This window comes from Haemaphysalis longicornis, unplaced genomic scaffold, assembly GCF_048455015.1.
Source record: "Haemaphysalis longicornis isolate Haplotype H1 unplaced genomic scaffold, Haemaphysalis longicornis Haplotype H1 scaffold_1, whole genome shotgun sequence".
Lineage (NCBI taxonomy): Eukaryota > Metazoa > Arthropoda > Arachnida > Ixodida > Ixodidae > Haemaphysalis > Haemaphysalis longicornis.
Window position 1 is genome coordinate 57,354,020 of NW_027526203.1, and position 19,495 is coordinate 57,373,514.

The window sequence follows — 19,495 nt, forward strand, 5'->3', positions numbered from 1 at the left end:
ATTCCGGCAAAGTCACAGTTCCCGGTGAATTTATGACGAGAATAGGGCCCCGTATACAGCAAATATTTACATTGTACCTCAGCTGCCTCTGCCTCTCAGTTTGGGCTAGACACGAACGCAGTGACTTTCTTGAGCACCGTCGCTTTAGATGACCAAGGGCCCTTTTCTCGATGTACTAAATTCAGAGTGAACTATGCATTCGCCGGAAATCTTTTCTGAATGGCTTTCAATTTTGGTCACATGCTTCCGGTTGACGAAGCGGTTGCGTTTGCTTTCGTCTACTTGACGTTTCATGACGTTTACGGGCAACAGCTCTAAAGTTCGCCTTCTTTCTCTTTACTGAAAGCGCATAATTCTTAGTCGGCTAGGAAAAAGTAGACGAAATGCATCGGACATGACAATGTAGGCCTGTCTTTGGTATTCAAGAACAATACGGTTAGTATGTCACTCCGTCTCTGTTTGGCTGAAAAGGCATGACGTAATTTAAAGAGTTGGCGGGAACGATTGCTTGAAACCTTGGCAACTTCAGCCTGCGTAAAAGTGACGTTACGTTACGTAACAGCTTCAAAATGGCGGCTGCTGTCGCTGTGGAATAAAGCAACAAATTTCACTGACCTTCGGCGCCGTGAAATCCCCACGAATTTGCACCAGGCGCAGTTTCACCCGACGCTCGATTTAAAACGGTTTTCTAGCAAAATGAACATTAGTTTTGACGGTTTCCAAGTAAGCAATAGCGGCGCATCAAAATAAAGTCCCGTATTTTGTTTTTATAATTGGCAATAAAATAACACCTAATTTTTTGGCGTAACACTAACATAAGGGGGCAGTACAGGCCGCCTTTCTATTGCAAAGAACCCAACGCATGGCATTTGTCCACATTCGTCCTAGTAAGATGGTGGGTCACATGATGGTATTCCAGAGAAGAATAAAAGGAAAGTGTCATTACTGCACTGATTGAGTTTGAGCTTTACAAATGCGTGAATCGGCGGCATTTAGATGCCCCGCCGGTATCAGGCGTAGCGTTTGGATGTCCTTGCTGCGTCGTACAACCAATGGTCACGGTCGTCTTTTTCTGTGATCGCGCCATAAACTTGTAACGTAGCAGCAGACGATAGCGTGGCGGCAGTGATGGCCGGGAAAATGATATCGCAACAAAGTTTGCATTGAAGCAGAGAGCTTAAGTATGTTACGGAAAGCGATTGAAGGAAAAATTACGCCCATCTTCCCGTGAGGGAACCCTGATGTGATGCGACGCATCAGGGGGGAGCGTTTGGACTGACGCTGGTATTGGATTGCGTCAGTCCACTCGCTGAAGGGACTGTCGCTTCCATCACGTCTTCATCGGAAGGTCTTGCACGAAGGTATCGTCAAGCAAAGTCAAGTCAAGTGCGAGAGCGAGCGCTGGACTGATCCGGAGCCGTGCGCTCCCCCGCTAATATTCCCGCTTTTGAGAGGAGAGGAGCCGGGGGGGAGAGTCGCGCGCATGCGCACACATGCGCCGCGCACCCAGAGCAGCGAAGCGCACACGCGCAGCTGTTGTTATGATAATGAGATGGAGTGAGAGCGTTGCGCACAGCTGTCGGAGAGAATAACGGGGGAGAGTTGCGCATGCGCAGGTGGTGTGCGGACGCCGACGCCGACGGCGGAGGGACATGCCCCAGAGCAAGAAATGCGTCGCATCTAATAAATAAGTACGGTAAAAAAGGTTGCCTGATGCCCTTTAGCTAAACACCCGCTTTTCGCTCGATTTTGGATCAACGTTACTTGATCGCCTTATGGTGTTGACGCCAATTTTAGCCCAGAGAAATGGGTTTTCCTACCTTATTGACTGATTATGGGCTTAAACGCACCGACGCTTCACAGGCGATGAGGCGCGCCGTAGTGTAGGGCTCCGGATTAATTTTGACCACCTGGGGATCTTTGACGTGCGCCGAAGTATCGAACATACGACCGTTCGTGCTTTTCGCCTCCATCAGACAGCGGCCGCCTAGGCCGAGAATCGAACACGCGTCCTTGTGCTCAGCAGTACAACGCCTTAGCCACTGAGCCACCATGTTCTTTCCAACCCAAGCTGCCATCCTAATTTTTATAACACATGCCAAGTATTTTCATAACTTTTATGCCCAATATTTCATAGCTTGATTGTGACCTTTACAAGCTAAGCGTTAAATTACACTGTATGTCGTCATAGTCATACGTGCATCACGTCAGTTATTGATTACGTGTTGCTTACGGGAAGAAAACATGAATTCACCGTGAATGTATGCAGTCGAGTATGCGGCCCCAGTTTTCAATCGTGACCGGACCTTGCCGGCTTCAAGAGGCAATCTTGGCTTACCCAGCGGTGAATGCAGGTGCTTTGATACGGGGCATCCCGTATCAGCGCTGAACTTGGGAACCGTAGTCCGAAAACGGCAGCCTTTCAGCGGCTCTTCCGGAGACCACCCCTCTTCCAAGGGAGAGGAGCGACAGGCCAAAAGTCCCAACCAGAAATCCTCCCGGCATTGTGTAGTTTGCTTTAAAATTCGTTGAACAACCGGCACCCTTTTCTGATAGGCAGTTTGATGGCGGGAAATTAGGGACGGATCTGATATGTTCGAAGCCGTTGCGTCTTGCGAAGGCAGCGAACCACGCAACGCGAACTCAAGAAGTCACGCTTGCCGGTAGACATGCATCAAGCATTTACAACACCGGAAATCCAGACCCCCGCAGAAGGGCATGTGCATCATTAGGAAAAAAAATCCTGCACCATGTCCACTAACGTGGAACCTGGGGAGGGGCGAAGCATGCAGTGTATAATTGTATTCTTGGCGCGGTGATGTTTTTGCCAACGGAGATGAAATTAACCGTTGGGGTTTAAAGGTATACAGCCTTACTGTAGAAGTCTCGTGTATTTGAAGCACGACGCGTTCCAGCGCGAGGTGCAAACGGGTATCCCAGTGTTTTTAATTTCAAAAAGTACGAGTTAAAAAAACGCTCCAGCGCGAGGCGTAAACGAGTACCTAGGTGTTTTTTAGTACGCGTTACGAAGCGTTCCAGCGCTAGGCGTAAACGAGTGTCCCGGTGTTTTTTGTGCGCGTTACGTTATAGCGGGAGGCGTAAACGAATATCCCGGTGTTGTATTACCGTGACTATAAGACAGCGGATACGACGAAGACATCAGACGCCGATAGCCCGAGCCTCTAAGGGGCTTCTCCCGTAAAACAACACAAGTGTAAGGTAAAAATGGCTTCACCCTCTTGGAAGTTTTTTGCGCTGTGGCAGTTAAAGGGACACTGAAGTGATTTGAAAACATTGCGGGATTACGAGCGCAAATTGTAGTCCGGAGTCCCTAGGCCCCGTTTCGACCACTCTGAGCGCGTTTACGCGAATTTATTTAGTAGAATAGAACGCCTGATTTTAAGCAGAGTACAGCATTCGCAAATGTGAGACCTGGAACCATTACTCATTTCCTTATACAACCACTGCGCACCTTCGCCACACACCTGTTGTGCGCCGTCGCGCGAGTGCCTTCCAGCTGCTACTCACACCCTCTCGACTCACCTCCAGTGCGTCGGCAGAAGGCGCTTCACAGCTGCACCGCCCTCTTTTCGCTTACCGCCGGCGTGTCATTCGTAGATGGCGCTACGGCCACCAGCACTGAAGTACACTGCAGTACATTCCAATAAAATGCCAAAACACATTTCGCGTATGCATCTAAAAAATAATTCAAATAAAGTTTAGGGTAAAACAGGATATAGTCAAGTTCAGAACGCTAACGGACCCTTAAAACGCAGAAGCAGCGTATAATGCGGATACTTAGGATACTAGTCATAGTACGTCTGACACCCGCTACGAAAAAAAAACGTTATAGCACTGTAAAATATTAATCAGTTAGGCGCCTTCATTTTGTGTCTAGCATTCTGTCAACACGGAACAAAGAAAGCAAAGCTTTAAGCGACGCCCACAACAATTGCTCAAGCAACGTCACTTGAATTCACACTCGTAGCTCTACAAAAATTGTTCCTGCGTGGCGTGCGAACTAAACTTTTAAAGGGCGATGACCCCGCGCCGGCGCCGGTGCCCGCGGAGACGCCAGCGCCATCTCTCGCCCCCGCCGCGGATCCTCCCGCGGCGAAGTGCGAGGAAGTGGCGCCGCTCGTCGGCACCCCAGAAAAGAAAGAACTGAAACTAAAGCGTGGCAAACTGTTCGCATGGCGACGCAGTGAAGCATCCCCCTCGCGAGGGGCACGATCAAATGCAGAGCATTTCCGGGGGCGCACGACGTTAAGTTAGTTTGCGTTACGTTAATGTTGTTGCACTTGTGGCAACTGCTGACGAGAGAGCGCTCGTCAGCAGTAATTTGAATGAGTCAACGATATAAGGCGCGTTCGTAGCGTCCCATTCTGTGTCGTCTTTGTGGCGCAGTGGGTAGAGCACCATGTACATTGCATTTCGCCCGCAGGGTCGAGGGATCGAAACCAAGCGGCGGATAGTATTTTCTTTTATATAGTGTAGGGGGAGGGGTGCGGACAACGACGGTGCGGACTACGACGGGACAACGCGGGTGACATCGTGAGTTACTGAAATGCTCTGCATTTAAAAATCAATTCGAAAATGCTGTCCTCCTATCTGCACCCTTGCCCATTTTCTGTGGCGTTTTCGTGTGACGTCGGGAGGAGATCAGCTGGCAATTGGCTGCGCTACTGCACGGCTCCCCGGCCTTCAGACAGGGTCAGTCGGCCCAGCGTTTCGTCCGCCGGCCGCCGACGGGCCGTCGCGATTCGTTCGCTCAGTTGAAACTAAGCCAGGACACGTTTGTGAATGGAAAAATGTGCCTTTCTTTACTTGGTTAGTTTGTACATTGTATCTAGCTCCAAGTCAAGGTAGCTTCACACAAGCGCTGTACATGCGCACATGCGACGCTTCGCTGACTGGTACGCCAGTAGGAAAATATAAGGCCTCTTCAAGGCGGGTGAAGAGTTAGCGAAGTCAATATAGGTACTAAGGAAATAAAATCAAAGATACTTTTACCGTACAGCGTAAAGCTAGCTTGCGGGAAGCACTTTCTTGCGCTGGGCGAACAAGCACAGCGGTTAGCAGCACGACTGCGCATCTGCGAACGCTTTTCCGTCCAAGAAATGCAATTGCAAGAGGTGAGATATTGTCAACTATAGTCACAAATAGTCACCTAAGCTGCTTGAAATGCTAAAACTCAATAAAAGTGTAAACTGGTTATACATTATATAGCTTATATTTACAAAGTCGGCAGCGCTTGCCCGTGGCCGAGTGGTCTGGAGCGCTAGGCAAGTGCTTTTCAAATCACGAGTTCGAATCGCCGCGGGTACATTTTTTTTATAAGTTAACTTTTTCGTTTTCCGCCGATGCTTTCTTTTCCGAGTTCACCTTTTTTTGGGCCGCAACGTTCATTGCTCCACGAACTAGTTCACAGGACGCGCGCAGGCTGACACTGGCGCGCTAGCGAGTTCTCGTTGGCGTGCTTTTGCCACAAGCACCGACTACTTGCGGGCAGTGGGCACAGGCCAGAATCAACAGACCCTTGGCCTGGTGCGAACACGCTTTTTACGATACAGGCATGAGTGAGGCAAGCTCCAGATATGGGGGAAAAGCGCATGCATTTGAGCGTCTGCGGGGATGCGGAGGGCGTTCATCCACTGCGTAGGCCTCGGCTAGTGATTGCTACGATTCCAAGCCGTCCTGGGGGGCTTATCTTATGCATTTTACAGCTGACAACATGGCAGAAGCGCGGTACGACGATTACTGAGATATTGAGAATGCCCATCCAACGATGCCGTCGGATGTCAAGCATGTTGTTTTACTAAAACGAAACCGAAAATTATTTGCTTGCTAACCTTGGGCATCGTCCAATCACGGTGCGTCTCCTCCCGTCGTCACAGCCTTTAGTTGGTGCGGCCGCCGCAAACCGCGCATGGTAGTTTTTCTTCTTTCGTGCTTTGTAAAATAAATACCGACTTGTCAACCGGGTAAACGATGAAAAGTGTGCTAATTTGAGCCAGTTTACGCAGTGCAAGCAAAAACGGGAGCTTGACAAATTCACCTCCGTGTCCCTTTAAAGGCATATTCAATGGTGGTAGTAAGAGAACTTTCCTGCCCGAAGCCCTTAGGAGGCACCTTAAGTTAAAATGCGTTCTATTTACCGGCATTGCCCTCATTACGTTTGGGAACGCCGAAAGTCGCCCGATCATGAGCCCTCAGGTCGTCGCGCTTTGATAAGCCAATAGTCATACACAGATGTTGTCTCGATAGCCACTGAAATACGCACGTCTTCCAGGACGCTGAAAGTTCGGCTTACTTGGTGATTTCCAAAACGTCAGGAAATGACATCGCTAAAGAGCAAGCTGCTTCACCATTACGCCATGTCCTTGGTGGCAATCAGCGTTCTGATTGGGCCGGGCCATTTGTGAACATAATGTATTTCGAATTATTTAGGTCAGACAAAAACGGGGCTCTTATTGCTATAAACTGGAAATTGGGGTCGACGTTCCAAAGTATTACCGAGGGAACAGTGAGAACAAATAATACTTCGCGCACTATGGTCTGTGTTTTGAGGGCCGGTGTGACATAATGCAATCCAGCATCGAGCGTCTGACTTCTTTTGGTTCCATGATGAGCTTCCTTTCTGTGTTCGTGCTACGCATCGGTCAAGCTTCTTATGTATGTAGTGAGGGCGTTGCATTAGGCGTGAAGTGCCATGCCTTGTTTTCTAGTGAAAAATAGCCCAGTGCCCTAACACAAAATAGAGTCTGTTTGAGTGTGAAGCGTGTTATTCAAGGTCACCGAGAGAAAGACTGCTGCGCGAGCAAAAAAAAAAAAAAAGGACTAAGCATAATGTTGTGCGGGCGCGTAGGATATATGGTCAGCCTAGATAGAGCTGTGTGTGCTGAAGGAGAGAGCGGTCGCTGCACAGGAAGCAGAAAGGACGGCAGCACCAAAAGAAGTCATGATTAGAAGAAGTCGATCATGATCAGCGCCCGTCCTTGTCAGTTTCCTCGTCCTGTCTCTTGCGCTGTTTTTAATCATGAATCCTTACCGACTCGCCCAGCTTCGCACACTTGACCAAAAGAAGGTTAGCATACATATGCCAGGTTTATCTTATGAGGTCTATCTCCTCGTGTGCGTGCACAGTGTCACCTTTATATTCTCGCATTATCTTCCACGATACACGGGCGAAGTACTTCAAGTGACATTGATGCTCAACATCGGGCTAATTTAGCTAGACACCCGTGTGATAACGCCAAGCACAACGTGTCCGTCTAACCTTAACCAGGCAGTGTTACCCCGTGCGAGTTTTGGCCTCGCATACGTTTTTAAACGACTTCATATTTTTGTTAAATTTCACCTGGCACGCATTAGTCGCCGTAGAGACAGAGAGCAGAGGAATTCGTTTTGCTTATCTAACGGCACTAGGGTCGTTTGCATTAGCAGGGTTACATTCCCTCCATCTATCCCGGCGGAAGAATAAACGGTATGCTAGTGTGCACGTTCAATTCAGTTGATAAATGTCGCAGAAGACTTGCTGAGAGCGTGAAACAGCTGCCTTTTTATTTCAGTAGGCGGATGAAGTAAAAACCTACTCCTTCAGAAGCTCCTCAATTTTTCCTCCCAAATGGAAGCGCCCACCGTGTTCGGGAGAAGCCCGAAATTTTGTGTGGGCATTTGCTCTCTATTTAGGGTGACATTTTAGCAAGTTATCTTCCTCAGACCTCCCCTTCCTTCTAGAGGTGTTGGATGAAGAAATGAGTCTGTCAGCAGTAATTTGCTTTTTACACCTAAAGCTATTTTTCGTCACGTCTCGCAAGGTCATTAGTAGCGTCGCAATGACCTTGAGCCACCGGTATGCAAATGTGACAGCTGTGAAGTGATCCGCCACGTGATCCGCTGCGGGGAGGCGTTGCAGATGCGCTCTCTCGGAACCTTGCCGCTGCGGTACCACGTGACTAGGCGAGAGTTTAACGGCTGCTTCGCCGGGGCCTGGTCGCTCAGTCTCGCCAAAGACGGCGCGCCAGCTGTGAGTGCGCTTCAGCGCAAGCGGCTGCAGGCTGCATCTAATCATCCGGTAGATACAGCTAGATGTGAGGCTACGGAATATCGGGCCAAAGCATTTCACCTACCGTAAACAATCTTCGTCAATACTTAAAACGCAGTGAGGGACCGTGGTCTTGTAAAGCGCGAACTATCCACAGGAACACGAGAAGAAAGACGACGATACAAGCGATTTATGTTGCCTTCTTTTTTCTCTTGCCTTTTGGCGATAGTTCGCGCTTTCCAGAACAAAGCAGCTACTTGTATAAACCAGAACTTTTCCAGTGAAGGCGAACTTTTATGAAACGCTTTCTGGATAGTCATTCCAAAACCGCGGTAAAGAGACTTTTCAGCCGTGATAACTAGGTTTGCAAGTGTCACACCTGAAATATCTTTCTTCAGAGTTACTTTTTTGTCCGTAGTACTGATCGCCAACTGCTTGATGCCAAGACTGGAGCACAAAGCGTTTTTCTCAGGGTAATGTGCACAGAGCTTGTGTGATGGCTGCATGCCTGGGACAAACAAGGTGGTGGATAGGCTCCTTCCACCAGTAAACGTGCAGCCTGTTTTAGCAGGGCGCGATTTTGAAAAACGATAGTATGTCTGCTTGTCTGCCTGTCTGTCCCTCCATTCAGCCGCCCGGCCAAAGTGAAGCGCACGTTTAACAAGACGTTAATATACCCACATCAATTTCTACGCATCTAGTTCTGATGCCAGTGTTCATACTTGTCAACATTGGCGAACAATAACAAAACATTACGGAGATCTGGAGCACCAAATCATTAGATAAGCGATATTTTCAGTCTTCCTTTATTAAAAAATACATAAACGCTTGATTTTCGCGACTGCAAATGAAATGTTACATCCTCTGTAGGAAACAAAATCACGGTGTCGCCCGCTGTCACCCGCGCCACTACAGCTCCTGGCGGCATTCCAAGTTTTTAATAGTAAAAGATTCCAGTAGATGGCACATGTTGCGCGCGTGGACATGGGGCTGATAGTGGAGCAGTGATACGCGGTAAACTCGAATAGAATCATTTACGGGGCATGGGCGCCATACGGCTACCGGCTTGAAACGACATTTGCAGCGAACTAAAAAGGTGCGCCGCGAATTTTCTTGTTGCCATTCATTGAACATGGGCCGCCTTTGTGGCTCAGTTCTGTGGCGCAGCAGGTCTCGCCCATGGGTGCGGCCGTCGAGGAAGCCATGGAGCAGAACCTGGCTTTGCTCAACAGGGCGAGCCGCTTCGTGTGGAGTGTGGCTGCGGGGGCGGCTCCCAGTACAATCGACCGTCGCTGGGCGTCCGCCTTTGAGGAGGTGAACGGCACAAGGTCTCTGGAGGAACACATCGCCAGGTTGACCAACAAGGCACAGGCAGAGGTACCACTTTCTCTGCTTCTGGGATAGTGCGTTCCGCTGAGACCGTAAAGAAGCAGATCGTACGTCATGCTCCTGTGTGCCGTACCCGTGTAGTTAAAGGGAGCAGGTAACCCTGCAAGTACTTTTAACAAATGAAATCAGTTCCTTCTAGCGCATAGCATACAAAGTATAGTGTGAAGTAGTGGTTTGGCCTAGCGGGTTACAACTTGAGAGAATAGTTGCGCATGGAGTTAGTATGACTACTTTCTGCAGCACACTGTCACTTAAGTGGATGTGATACGCTAGGTTCTATTTCATGGTGTAACGGTGTATGTCAATATACTGCAGTTCTGCTGCCAGCCTCGCACGCTTCCTTTTGCGCACAGAAGGGCGTGACTTGGTTGGAGCGCATTGTATTGGTCGCTTTGTGTAAGACGTGGAGTGTATACTGCCCAGGAAAGCAGCCTTGATATCTTTTTTTGACTCACTTTGAAATTCTGTGACTCTTACCTTACATTATGACCAAAAAATATCAACTGTCAAATCTATCAAATATATCAATATTGTATCCACCTAAAACTGATGATTAGACTGTCATTGCAAAAAAAGGGGGCATTCATCACTTGAGATTGTCGTTTATTATTGCAAGCTTCCAACTGAAGATTAGCCACGTGGAAGAATGCCAGCATAAATGATGCCGTTGAGGCCAAGACAGAAAGAAAAGATGTTTATTGCTAGCGAGGCCTTGTCAAGTAGGGACGGTTTCGCCTTCCCTTTGGGCCCTAGCGACCAGGGTGCGCTGCAGATCAGGGCGGGAGCAGGGGAGCCAGCCAGTCTGTGTTTTTTTAATTATTAGGTTTAACGCACGGACACTACACTTTAGTTGTGGGCGCACCGTTGTGGAGGGCTCCGGATTGATTTTGTCCGCCCAGTAATTTTTGACGCGCTCCGAAATATTGACAAACAGGCATTTTCGCTTTCGCCGCGGCCACGATCGAACACGCGTGCTTAATTGGGCTCAGCAGCGCAATGCCTTAGCCGCTGAGCCACCGCCCGGGCGGCCAGCCAGCCTGAAGGGGATTTTTGATATGGAGGGGAGGCAATAAGGAGGAACGCTATAAAGCTTGAGGTGGCCTGCCTCTGACTGTACAATGGGTGAAGAGAGGGAACGTGTGTAGTTTGGTAGAGATGCGGGTGAAAAGGGTTCGCGTAAGGAAGGAGGGTGTTTGGATTTGGCGCAGGGGTGCGGCGTCTTGTGGGAAAGGGTTTGTTTGAAGCTGCTTGGAATTGGCGTGCGTGGGAAGGTTTTACCATATTCGGGATTACCATGAAACTGGAACGCCGTAGCCACCGCTATGAGTAACTGCTCTGATGACAAGTAGAGCGAACGACGTTTCTGCGTACGAAAGGGCGGTGGGCGAGGAAACACCGGAGGGAGGGGAAAGCTGAAAAGCAACTAAGAGGCCCCGTATTTTCAAAGACAGAATGTACACACTCACATACGAACAGGGTAACGTTACGCACAGCACGCTGGAAGAGCGACTGGTGGCCACCGATGACTGCAAACCTCTCTGCTTCCACTGCGGAGAAGCGGGAACATCTGCCGTGCATTCCCCTATCGTCATGCTGGCCTGCGCGGATTCCCGCGTAATGCCCTCCGGCCGGAATGCGGGCAGCTACCTCCAGAGATCGCGGATTATATCGCCGGTCGCCAGAACGTCTTTTCGCCGCACCGCCCACAGTCTAGGTCGCCGTCCCCTATTCGACGCAGACGTCCCAGCCCACAGTTCACCTCAGGCCCAGCCAACCATCTCTCCGGTAGCCCTGAACTCCGGGATAACCGAGGCCAGCCACTTCCGGGGTTGATGCCGGTGACGTCGCAAACTGCCAAGATCTTCCACTGCAACTATCACTGCAACTCGTCGTATCGTCGTATACGACGAGACGACGAGCAAACCTGAAACGTGTTTCACTCAACTGATTACCAGCGAAGCACTGGTAGACTGCTTCGTCACGTCTTCCAAAGTGCGCCGTACCTCCATTGCGAAGCATCGAACTGTGACTAATGAATCCGCGAGACCAATGCGCCATCAACCCTACCGGGTGTCGTTCAAAGAAAGGGAGGTCATCAAGAAGCAGGTCAAGGAGATTATCGCCGACGACGTTATCCAACTATTTCAAAGTGCGTGGGCCTCACCTGCTGTACTTACCGCAAATTGAACAGTGTCACTAAACGCGATGTTTATCCACTTCCCCGAATACATTACACGTTGTACCGTTTCCGTTCCGTCACGCTGAATTCTTCTCGTCCTGCACTTGGTTATTGGCAGATCGAGGTTGATGGAAGAGACCACGAAAAAACTGCAGCCGTAGCACCCGATGGCCTGCACGAATTTAAAGTCCTCCCATTTGGCCTCTGTACTGCCCCTGCTACGTTCCAGCGTATGATGGATACCGTGCTCGCAGGACTGAAGTCGCAGACTTCCCTTGTTTACTTGGACGATGTAGTCGTGTGTTATAGTTCTTTCGAAGAACACCCAACACGACTGAGAGGCCTTCTGGGAGCGACCTGCTCTGCAGAGCTGACTATCAAACTTAAAAAAATGTGTGCCCTTCCACTTTGTGAAGAAGGATGACCTGCAAAGCTGGACGAAGTCCACGTAGTGCACGAAACAAAACACGTGTATCGTAATTTTTGATGAAGAATATTTCCCAGCCAATTGGCTGAATGAACCTCTGGCGGGTCCAAGATTTGTTGTTGCAGATAAACATGGAACTGCCTGTGTCCTTCCCGCGTCGTAAGCATCTTATTCCTTCTGTAAGGGCGGGTTCAGACTGTGTCCGCAACTGTCGCAACAGCTTTAAAGAATGACGTCATTTCACGTCTCAGCCCACCCATCTACATGACATGGCATTTCTTTTACTTCCATAGATCACGATACGGGTTTTGCGTGGGTAATCTGAACATAACCTAACACAAAAGCCCAATCCGCTCTACCCCTAAGGACTCCGGACAGGTCCCATTGGGCCATTTAACATCCGTGTTTAAATCTCGCACTAGCACAACGGAAACACATCCATCAGTACGGGCGTGAAACCTATAGCTGCGCGTGCAAGCCTCCCCTCCTTCCTCCAACTATCCTACACTGCAAACATGGGAACATATAAACCGGCAACCGGTCATCTGCGCGTGCTGAGAAGTGACAGACGCCGTAGAAAATATACCCTGAAAGCCCTCGAAAGAAGGGATATTGGCTCAGGCCAGCGTTCCAAGCGGGCAATTTGCTGTTCATCCTGAACGGATTCGGCGCTACTCCACGAGCTGAATTTGACGCGGCAACGCGGTTCCAGCAGCTTTCCGTTGTTTTTGCACCCATTCGCGGTTCTGTTCGGGCCAACGCTTCGATTATTGGTCTTGTTCCTCAAGATGAACGGCATGCATCCATCCCATGACGATTTAAAAGATGGAAGGCCTTGAACTTTCTCCTCAGGCGCAGACATGTGGCTGCCTATTTTCCTTGCCCCTCGTATGCATCTTACTGTGTGTGTAAGATGTCTGTGTAACACCAACCCACACCCGAACCACTCGATTGAGGAGGACAGCCTACTATCCGCATTGAGCCGTGTAATTTCGACATCTAAATCTCCCACCAGCACAGCCGGCATTTCATCGGTAGCGGCATGAAGCCTAGCTGTGCGTGCACGCCCCCCTTTCTCTACCCGCAAACCGTGCACGCATCAACCGGCAACCAGTGATGGCGCACACTTAGGCGTGAAAGACACTGACGAAGATGCCGCTCGGAAAGCCTTCCAAGCTGAAAAAGAAATATGGGCTCAAGCCGGCGTTCCAACTGGGGAAGTTTCTCTTCTACCGGGAGGGATTCACAGCTATACTTGGCCAAGTGAATTTGAGTGGAAGTGGTGACGGCGGGTTTCGGTCGTTTTAGGGAACAGCCCTTTGCCAGTGTTACCTGGGCTTTACGGGAGCGGCGTGTGTTTATGTCCGCGTAACCGAGCGAGCGAACGCAGCAGCGACGAAAGAAAGAAAATGGAGAAGAGCGTCTAGCGAAGGGTGAAGTGGAGTACGACACGTGTGGCTGCGGTGCCATCTGTCACTGCCTCTCCCTCACACATGTTTCACGTGTGGCCACCATGAAGCGCCCTCGCCCTGACACTTCTCAGACGCTGTTTCATTCTCCGCTAATCCAAACCACGCGAAGTTTGCGCGGGGGGTTCAAACACGATATGCAACAACATGCTCGCTGCTTTCTTGTGCGAGGCTAATCAGAACCACGTGACATTCGCGGGCGGTTCAAGCCCGATTTGCAGCATGTTGGACCGCGGCGGCGGTGCACTACGAGGAAGCAGCAGAGTAGCGCACGCCGCCGTACGTTCACCGATCATGCGAACACTTCCTGAGACGCAGGAGAAATGCGCTGTGACCGATAAGACTGAAGCTCGCGCTGCGCACAAATTTTATATTAGGGAGTTTAGAAATCGTCAGTGCATTTTTTAACGCCCATCTGTGCGTCTGTTTGTTTTTCGCGAACATCTGATAACCGGACCACCGCCGCTAGCTGCCGACTGCGCAACTTGCCGAAGGGATTAGGTGGAGGCGAGGGGGAAAATAGTTGTGAAAGAGGTGTCAGCGGTGGTGAGGGGAACCCCGGAGCGGCGCCGAGTAAACCGATGACACCGGGACACATACTGCTTTGCAGTAAAAATGCCACCTTGGTTTCCAGGAGCTGAAATTTCTTGAACCCATGGTTAGTGCTCAACGCGTCCGCCTAGATCCAGAAAAAAATGCGGAGGATGTGAGCTCTTTTCTAGTACCAACCGACAAAAAGGCTGTCCGACGCTTGCTGGGCCTCTACGCCTATTACAGACGCTTTGTCGAAGGATTCTCCGAAATTGTGGAGCCACTCACGCGCCTTACAAGAGGCTACGTACCCTTCGTTCGGTCAGCGGGGCAGCAAGTGGCATTGTCACACTTCAATGAAAACAGTGACACAGAAATCAGAACTAACGCCAGTAACGTCGCCATAGATGCTATCTTGTTACAGTGGCAGCAGGGTGCCGAAAAGGTTATATAGCCTGCGCCAGTCGCACACTGTCTAAAGTTGAAAGCAACTATTCGGCAACAGAATTTCTTGCAGTGATAAGGGCTATAACTAAATTTCGACCATATCTGTATGGCAGACCCTTCAGAGCCCTAAGTGACCACCATTCTTTGTGCTGGCTTGCCAACCTAAAGGACCCATCCGGCAGACTTGCTCGATGGGGTCTCCGGCTGCAGGGGTACGGCGTAACGGTTGTGCATAAATCTGGAAACAAGCACAGCAATGGCGATTTTTTTACCCCGGACGCCAATTCCGAATGACATTCATGAAACCGAAGAGGATTTCCCGTTCCTCGGGGTCGTCCATACAGCAGACATGGCCCTCGGCCCTCTACCAGAAGCAGGACGTCGAACGGCCACTAATCGAACACTTCACTACAAAAGCACTACTCTACCGCACTATTTCCTTATAGTTTAGACTTGCTACGACAGCAAAATGAAATTTCTTCTGGTGATGCCATCCGTTCTGCGCAGCGAAATTGTACAAGCTTAGGCGTTAGTCACATGTTCACACGGCTTCATGAAATGTATTACTGGCTAAACTTGCTTCGATCAGTACGGCAATACCTGAAGACTTGCCGGGATTGCCAATCCCGCACTAATGCTCTCGTGATGTCACAGAGGTTCCTTCATGCACTGGATCCTCCTGAAGCACCGTTCCGACAGGTTGGGATGGACCTCCTTGGGCCTGTTCCAATATCGGCGTGGATCATCGCAGCCTCAGATTAGTTGACGCGTTATGCCGAGACCAAAACCCTTCTCCACGCCACCGCTTCTGAAGTCGCCTAATTCTTCGTTGAACACATCGTTAACGACATGGCGCTCCTACTATTAAACGGACAGGGTAACTGCTTTTACCGGCGCAATCTGCAGGATGTCTTCAAGCTAACTCACAACACTCACCGCAAATGCACTGCCTACCACGTTCAAACCCATGGCCTCACAGAACGCCTTAATGGAACCCCAACTGACATGCTATCCATGCACGTCGATATGGAGCACAGGAATTGGCGCAGCTTGCACTAGTGGTTGCAAGACTGGAGAAGCAGGAGAGCTGTGGTCGGCCTAGCTTCTCCCCACACTGATCTCAGGAGAGAGGGACCCCAGGATTGCGAAGCCGTTTTGGAGGGCGCTGCAAAGCAAAGGCCATTAAATTATCTACAGTGCTTTATTCAGCAGCAATCGTTATCCCTTTCGCCGTCGTCTTCCGACGCCGCAACCGCGTAGGACAAATCCTCTTGTAGCGCGTCCTTGCCTAGTAGACTTTCACTTCTTCGTCAGCTGGTCCGGTGGCTATCACCAACTGTGGGTTGTAGCGGGTTGGCTTGACAGATTCATCATCGTCTTAGGCGTGGCAAACCCGTTGCGCGCCGGTCGCTACACGACGATGATGACGAAGGCGGGAGCTCCTCGTGTGGCGTAAGCCTACGCGCAAGCCTGGACGACGCTGGGCGGGCCCGCGAGGCACGCACTCACGTGACCGAGGTATTTTATTTTGCTAAAGCCACTGCGCGAAGGTCGTGCCCGGTGCCTGGCGCCATGGAGCCGCGCGGTCGCCGCGAGGCACGAGCTCACCTGTGCTTGTGGTTTTCTGTCTACGCCGGACGGATTTGCGTTGGCCTACACAGCTCTGCTGCCCTACGCTACATTTTCCTAAAACACCGCCGTGCAAGAAATAATTCAATGGGTACCATTTCAACTTCTTTACTGGCGCTCCGTAACGAAAAACCTACGTGCCATGTTGCCTGTCGATGAAGATTATGTGACCAGCACCGATGCCTAGGCCTTTGCTCAATGAATTGAGGAAGCACGCCAGCTCGCGCTCGTAGGCATTCGACATCAACTACAAATCGACGCCGAGAAATAGAACAAGGGGCGCCGTAAAGTCTAGTACCGACCCGGCGACCCGGTTTAGGTGTGGACAGGGATTCACCGCCAAGGACTTTCGGAGCAGCTGCTTCGGTGATATTTGGGCCATATCGTGTCCCCCTCCGTCTGTCATACGTCACCTATGAGGGCACCCGAGAGCACAACAGCACGTTCTTCGAGGCAGAGTTCAGACCCAGACGTTGTGCATGTAGCGTGCATCAAGCCGTACACATGGCCTTGTGAAACCGAAGCACGATTCGACCTTACGTGCCCTGACACTCTCCGATAACTCAACACACACGCGACTGTTTCTCGTTTCAATTCCATGGCATCCAGCCGATGCCAACTAGGAGGGGGAACAATGCCGTGACTGCGGACTATGCTCCCCACTCGGCCTACGGGGCCGAACAAAGGGAGAAGCTTTGAAATACGCCTACTAGTGCGAGGTGAAAAAGCGAGGAAGCATATGTCCAAGCTTGCTTCTTCTAAATCCTAAAGAAGCTTCTAAAAGCTTCTTCTAGCTGTGGCATTGCTAGTGACTGCGGGCACACGTTCGCCCTGTAAATACACTCCTTATACTCTCCTTACTTCAGTTAAGAGCTACAATATATTGTGAGCACTATAATTATCCACTGAGCCAGAGCTCACTTATTTCAACATTGCATGCAATCATATTCCGCCTCTAAGCGACGCTTCATATACTTCATCTGTATATTGTCACACAGAGAAGACAAAGACGACGACGCTGTGCGCGTTGTGTGTGCGTTGCTGGGTGCTGTGATGACCGACACCACGCAAATATATCATTTCGCACTCAGCCATTTTTCGTGTCATTCGTCCTGCCGCCACGTAACAACATGGTCATCATCATCGTAGGTGCCGCGTTCGGCTGATCGTAAGAGACTGCCGTCTCCAGCGCTGTATACACTAGCGAACAACGTCTCCTACTCAAGGCCCACAATTAGATGTGATGCTTGTTTGAATACTCCCATCCCCTGTGTCATTGTGGGCTGTGTGCTTCCCTAATTCTTGAAAGGGAATCCGGCCAGAGTTTTTCTTGCTCTGCAAGTGGCGTGTATTTTGCCATGTAGGTGCGTGCGGAGATCAAGAAGGCGATGTGGAGCATGGTGCAGAACTTCCTCATCTACGCCGGCGTCGTGCAGTCAACCTTGAGCTGCGCAGAGGGGAGCGGCCGTCTGCAGCTAGACAGCCTGAACGACGACATCCTCTGCGCCATATTCAGCTTCCTGAAGCTGACTGACGTCTTGCGTGACTGATGATCGAGGTTTGTGCGCGAAGAGCTGCGGTGGACGACAAAAAGGGGGTGTTGTCCTAAAGCTGAGTGGTGTGGTGCGTGGCTGAGGATCGAGGTCTGGGCTGCGGTGGACGGGGGCTGCGTCAAGGGCTGCGGTTAACGACAAACATGGAGTGTTATAAATAAAGGGCTTTCCAAAAGTATGAGTCATCGCTTGTGCTTGCCAGATCAGTTGCACAGGGAGTCAGAGTCAGTTCATTCAACATTTCACACGTGTTTGTAGCGGCAACAAAATGTCCGTGTAATACACGGATTTATGTGATGAAACGTCATTATGTGCAACATGTACGGTGAGCATGGCAGCTGATAGACAAAGGGACACAGCGTGCTCAAACTTATAAACTATAGGGGAATGAGAAGAGGTAATTCACTGATCAGGAAAGACAACAATTTACAGTGATTGTTCAGAGACGCTTTATTATTAATACCACCTCGCTTAAGATAACATCTAACAGCCCCGGCACGCAGCTATTGCTAGCGCAAAGTGCGAAGACAACCGCCCGCACAGTCTTCAACGGCGTAAATGCTCGCTTCAGCTCTTATTAAAGTTTCCTGCCACTGTGTGACACCCGTAATTTGTACACGTCTTTAGTGAAACCTGTACGTGTAGTAGGCATGCACTTAACTCTTCTCAGCGTGGTACCACTTTTGTAACAAAGGGTTTCCCGGCTTACGAGAACATCAAAGGTGAGCACATCATCATCTCTGATCGATGCATTCACAATATTTCCAACGTCCCGCCTCTGAATAGTCTATGTTGGCCAAGGTTGGGCCCCAAAATTAAGTCATGGCCACAATTGGAAGGAAGAAAAGTGTTATATCATAAGTGTGGTCTATTTAAGTTCTGGCCTCGTGTTAGGTCGCACACAAAAATGGCACCAATGTTCTTTATCCCGGTACTGTTTGGACAGCTGACGAAACGTTTTGTGCGCGAGGTCGGGAGTTCCACCAAACTTACATTTAAAGGGGCCATGCAGACAAAATACAAGTTTCTTTAATTCGAAATATGTCGTGTTTTATAGCGCCCCAGCGCTTGTCCGGCAGCATACGATGCCGTATTCACTGAAAAATTAATGTGGGTTAAAATTTTGACTCTCTTGCTACGGCCTGTGTTTTCATGACCGCAGTGTCTAGAGTGCCGTCGGACGGCACTCTAGCTGATCGCTGCAGGCATTGCTAGAGTGCCGTCCGACGACATTCGAATATTTAATACTAAGCAAGCTGTGGCCGAAGCGCCTGTAGTTTTAGTGTAGAGAGCGCTGCTTCCGGCCACCACCGTGAACGGACGCAGGAAGCAGGGCTCCTCAGGAACGGTGCATGCGGCCTTTTCCAGCCGCGGAAAGAGTATTTTTGCCGATGACCTGGAATCATAGGTCGGCAGAACAAAAAAAACTCACTCAAACTCAATCACTATTTTTTTCATTAACGCTGTACTCAATCAAACTCAGACTCAAAACGCTCGTGTGTTCTCAAAATCACTCATACTCACTCATCACATACTCATTTGAAATCGTACTCACTTGTACTCAAACTCATTTGTCCTCACGAGTATTCATACTCAATCTGTACTCATGAGTACTCCATCTGTAATCGTGAGTACTCAATCAGTACTCACGAGTACTCAATCTTCTATACTCATGAGTACTCAATCTATACTCATGAGTACTCAATCTGTACTCATGAGTACTACTCACAATTCATGATGAGTACTCAATCTGTACTCATGAGTACTCAATCTGTATTCATGAGTACTACTCACAAGCACGCAACTCAATACTCAATACCCCCA

General features: G+C 49.9%; 1 protein-coding gene across 1 annotated transcript in view; it reads left to right on the forward strand.

Moving 5' to 3' along the window:
• Positions 1–17,804, forward strand: part of LOC144173091 (uncharacterized) — a 66,344-nt gene extending 48,540 nt beyond the window's left edge. Inside the window, exons 4-5 of the mRNA XM_077701640.1 lie at positions 9,202–9,424; positions 17,483–17,804. Of these exons, the coding sequence (XP_077557766.1) occupies positions 9,202–9,424; positions 17,483–17,668 (409 nt within the window). The 3' untranslated portion in view covers positions 17,669–17,804. The remainder of the gene's footprint in view (positions 1–9,201; positions 9,425–17,482) is intronic.
• Positions 17,805–19,495: the final 1,691 nt, after the last annotated feature.